Below are 5000 nucleotides of genomic sequence, written 5' to 3'. Positions count from 1 at the left end.
ACAACCAAAGGTCAAAAAAAAAAATGCCGAAAAAGCGTCCCATATTTTCGCGTTTTTTTCCTCTTTGCGGGTCATCCAAATAAATGACACCTTTAAAACTGTATAACTTGTTTATTTATGAATGGATTTTCAAAATTCAAAAACATGTTTACTCAGTGGAGATAGGGCTTGGATTTTAGACAAAAATTTTCCTCAAAAAGAGAAAAAAAACATTTTTCATACTCATTGCTACATTGTTCAACATCCCAACACCCCTTCCCCACCAAAAAGAAATTTGGTAAACTCGTGATTCTTGGCGAATATCGCAGAGATTGAGATAATAATAATAATTAATAATAATAATAATAATAATAATAATAATAATAATAATAATAATAATAATAATAATAATAATAATAATAATAATAATAATAATAATAATAATAATAATAATAAAATCCGTCTACTTTACCTTGTTTGTGGCAGTCATCACAGTAAGCCCCACACCACTTCTCCATTTTAAAAAAATGTTTTAAAAATCGGTAAACCCGTGATTCTTGGCGAATATCCAGTCAGATTTGCATGAGACTTGAGATAATAATAATAAAATCCGTCTACTTTACCTTACTTGGTACATACAGTCATCACAGTTCTCCATTAAAAAAATAAAAAAATAAATATGTTTTTAAAATAAAATGTTTTGGTAAACCTCTGATTCTTGGCGAATATCCCAGACAGATATTGCATGAGATAATAATAATAATAATAATAATAATAATAATAACATTAATAATAATAATAATAATAATAATAATAATAATAATAATAAATAATAATAAATAATAATAATAATAATAATAATAATAATAATAATAATAATAATAATAATAATAATAATAATAATAATAATATAATAATAATAATATAATAATAATAATAATAATAACAATAATAATAATAATAATAATAATAATAATAATAATAATAATAATAATATAATAATAATAATAAACCGTGTCTACGTTACCTTGGCACAGTCATCACAGTACGTGGTCGAGGCCCCTAGTATCCTAAATTCATCTCCACACAGTATACACTGGGACGTCCCATTACCGATTGCGTTCTTTTTCATGTTGTCCAACTTATCCACCAAGCGGCTGAAACAGAAAACAGTATTCATGGGATGCGTTTAGGTAAAATACTCACAACATCAGCCAATCGTATATATAACGTACAAACACACAAAACAAACGCTTATAGTCTGATTGTTATCATTCAGTGAGAACTAATCACAGGTTAACTTCGTACCCTTTATATCTATGTGAGGATACTATGTAACCCATCCATCAAAATGAATATAAAGCTGCTAGAAGCTGTGGGCTATAAAATGAAGATACACAAAAATGAATATAACAGCTTTTTAAAAAAATAAATAAATTCCGAACACGGAGCGTTTCGCGCTCAAAACACCGTCAAAGTCTGATAATCACATACTTGTGAAGCCAAAAAGTGACTCGCAAAATTGGCGAGCATGCGTTTGAATATTCGGCACCCCTTATCTGGAACTCCCTTCCAAGATATATCAGAGACAGTAATGATGCAGATCCCTTTTTTATAAAAACCCATCTTAATACGTTTCTTTTTTAATATGTAGCACTGTAGAATTATATTGCTTTGTTTCACATTGCATGTTTGAGTGGTTGTATGTTTGAGTGAAAGTAGCCACGTTACTGTTAAGCGCTCTGAACTTGTTGATTTACGGGGTAAGGCGCTATATAAAAACCATATATTCTTTTTCTTCGGCCAATCAACAACCAGAACAATTATTCGTTTCGGGCTCAAAAACCCTTCTACAGCCAACAACAAAAACCGTTTTTTTTTTTTTTTTTTTTTTTTTTTTTTTTTTTTTTTTGGGGGGGGGGGGGGGGGGGGGGTTTGTTGGCATTAAAGGGTTTTGAGTCCGAAATATTCCGTGTTTGGTATTTTGTTCTTATTTGAGGCTGTTATATTCATTCTTGTAACCCATCTATGTTTGCTTCATACTCTGAACGAAACATTTCTTATTTTTTAACTTTGATCTTTATCTCAGGTTTGCACATTCGCAACATAACAATTTTGGACAGGGGAGAAATCTACGGAAACCCGCTACATTGAATTGGATTCCGTAAAATTCCATTATCTCCATTCGCGTTGTCTCCTCTCCCAATGGCATCCACCGCCAGCCCCCCCACCCCCCCCCCCCAAACCCCCGTGTGGATATTTGAACATGTCACAGATGCAACTCACGTGCGTACCAATTTCATTGCAAATTACAGTAATAAAATTCTGAATTCTAACGAAACTCTATGCCGCCGTTTTCCCCCCTTTTTTTATTTTTTGGATTTTTCTTTTTTTTCTTTTTATTTGGGGGGGGGGGGGGGTTGTTTTTTTTTCTTTTGTGTTTTGTTTTGCTTTTAGTTATTCTTTTTTTTCTTTTTAAGATTGTGGTTTTTCAATATTTTCTGTAATTTAAAAACCCTCATCAATACAAACAATAAAATAATCATTGACGTTATAGATAAATAAATAAATAAATAAATAAATAAATAAATAAATAAATAAATAAATAAATAAATAAAGGAAGGAAGGATTGCAGCCTTGAGAGATAAAGATCTAAGAAAAAAAGGGTGCATGAAACAGAGCTTGGCAAGGCAGGACGAATATCTACTAAACGTGCTCAACGCGCTTTACAAGGAGGCCATGGCCAACAGCAACACTTAACATGTAGGACTGGACATGACGCTTGTTAGGCGATATTGCGTTGTTTTTTTTTTTCGGACAGAGACAACGCTGTTAACGACCAGGTACTCATTTTACACCTGAGTACTCTGAGAGAATTATCTGCGTAAAGAGCCTTTTCCAAGGACTCAACTATGCCCCGAGTGAGGCTCGAACCCCTGGACCTTCCGATCCGAAAGCGAGTGTCATGCCACTAGACCACACAGCTGCATAACAACATTTTAAAAAAACGTCTCAAAATATCAGCAAAAAGTCGAGGCAGGGATGATTTTGTTTTTCTTATATTATTCGGTCGGCTTTGTGTGGCACTGTTTCATTCACACTTTGTTTTCAGATCATTATCTTACACCAGTGCCTGCTCCCTAATTTGTCACTTTGCAAGAATTGAAGCACGATGAATATCAAATCATAATATCGGAAGATTTTTTGCAGATTATAGCATTTATTCCTCTTCTTCTTCTTCAATAAGGCCAAAGCTTCAGGCTGAAGATTGTATGGCCGTTTTTACAGTAACAGGGGTTTTAGAGGGAAGCAAGGAGCGAATTTTTGAAGTCATCAGTCGAAAGGACTTGTTTACAACTGGTTGGTAGGAAGATCCAAAGTCGGATGGTGGAGGGGAAGAAAGAGTAAAGATGATGGTTTGTTCTTGAGTTGGGGATTTCATTTAAGTAAAGTGATTAACTGTATAATATGTAATACTTTATTCTGAAGATAAAAAAAGTGAAGGACAAGAAGTATTACAATACTTGTTTGTAGTTCTTCAGAGCCATTAAAAAAAACTTGAGCTTTAATCTTGAGTAATCTCGACTAAACATGCTCAACGCGCATTACAAGTGGCACCAAGCCAACAGCAACAATTTATATGTAGGACGAGACATGATGCCTGTTAGGGGATATTACATTTTGTTTTCGGAAACAGACAACGCTGTTAACGGCCACTTACTCATTTCACACTTGAGTACGGTGAGAGAATATGAGTTTTAAAAAAAGGCTTTTTCCAAGGGCACAACTAGAGCGGGACTCGAACCCTGGACTATCCGCTCCTAAGGCGAGTGTCACACTACAAGACGACATAGCTGCATAGTTAATAGTGGGCAACACTCACATCAACACAAGAAACACTAAGAACTTACCAGGTACCAAATAGGAGCACTGCGGTTAACAGATTAGTTTGTGCCAGAATAAAGTTGCATTAATATCGCCTAACAGGCCTCCTCCTGTCTGGTCCTACATTGTGCTGTGTGACCCCTTGCAAAGAGCTTTGAGCACGTTTAGAGGAAATTGCTCTATATCGTTCTACAAGTTACGTGTTGCTGTTGGTTAGGGATCCTTTGTAAAGCGCATTGAGTACGTTCTGTGGATATTGCACTATATTAACTCACTCAACCCTAACAACGACTATATCCGTAGTTTACCTGGGTTACTTTTACCCCATGCCTATAATGTATTACATTTTTCTAAGACAAATTATAGGCGTAGTATCAAAGCTAATGTTTTTTAGTTTTTACATGTTAATGATAGTTGAATATAACTATCTAGACACATGCTCATTTTTAAATATATTTTTTCTAATTTTGAAAAGTAACAAAAATCTCTACGATTGAGTGAGTTAAAGCTCAAGTTTGTTTTGTTTTGTTTAAATCTTCTTTTTTTTTAAATGACGCCCATCCGCCACGACTTCATAAGATACCATCGCCTAGGCGATCCATGAAGGAAAATAGATAATCCATAAAACAGGATGTCTGGTTTCAACCGGAATCACCCATGTTGTCTAACCGAGAAAATTCGGGATTAATAATCTTGCCGAAGGAAAAAAAAAGAAAGTGCCTGAAGCGGGACTCGAACCCTAGACCTTCATGGCCAAACACAGTGCAATGCCTTAACCACTCGGCCACTTCGCCCCTCTTTGTTTAAATGCTCTAGTTTAAAAGCTAGACTTACCCAATCCGCTCTTGCTCCACACTGTCCAGATACTCAGCTCTGTTTATGACCCGCAATATGTGCTCCTGCTCATCTACGCTCAGCTGGTCGGGACGGCCGATACTGTTGACACGATTGGTGTGGACTGACCACCCCGTGCCCAGCCTGACATGGAGATCGAAAATATTGGAAAGTTGGGGGTGGAGGGGGGTGGAAGGGGGGGGGGGGAGGATAGAAACGGGTTTTAATGATTGAGCTCATGAATACATCAAATAGTTTTCCAAAAAAAAAATAAAAAATAATTAATAACTAATATAATAATA

The 5000-nt window shown here is 35.3% G+C and overlaps 1 protein-coding gene across 8 annotated transcripts in view; it reads right to left on the bottom strand.

Annotated features, from left to right (window-relative positions):
- Positions 1-5000, bottom strand: part of LOC144967356 (rabphilin-3A-like) — a 160855-nt gene that overhangs the window by 51290 nt on the left and 104565 nt on the right. For all 8 annotated transcript variants that reach the window (XR_013644363.1, XR_013644360.1, XR_013644361.1 and 5 more), the window contains exons 4-5: positions 4699-4842; positions 1007-1136 (exon numbers count right to left, since the gene is read on the bottom strand). Coding sequence is in view for 4 of the 8 variants with exons in the window: in XM_078904468.1 (XP_078760594.1) it covers positions 1007-1136; positions 4699-4842 (274 nt within the window). In the remaining 4 variants the exon portion in view is untranslated. The remainder of the gene's footprint in view (positions 1-1006; positions 1137-4698; positions 4843-5000) is intronic.

Source organism: Berghia stephanieae, chromosome 3 (genome assembly GCF_034508935.2).
Source record: "Berghia stephanieae isolate SIO BIC M18660-M18661 chromosome 3, UCSD_Bste_1.3, whole genome shotgun sequence".
NCBI lineage: Eukaryota > Metazoa > Mollusca > Gastropoda > Nudibranchia > Aeolidiidae > Berghia > Berghia stephanieae.
Note: the sequence above shows the minus strand (reverse complement) of the source record. Positions and strands in the feature narration are given on the sequence as shown.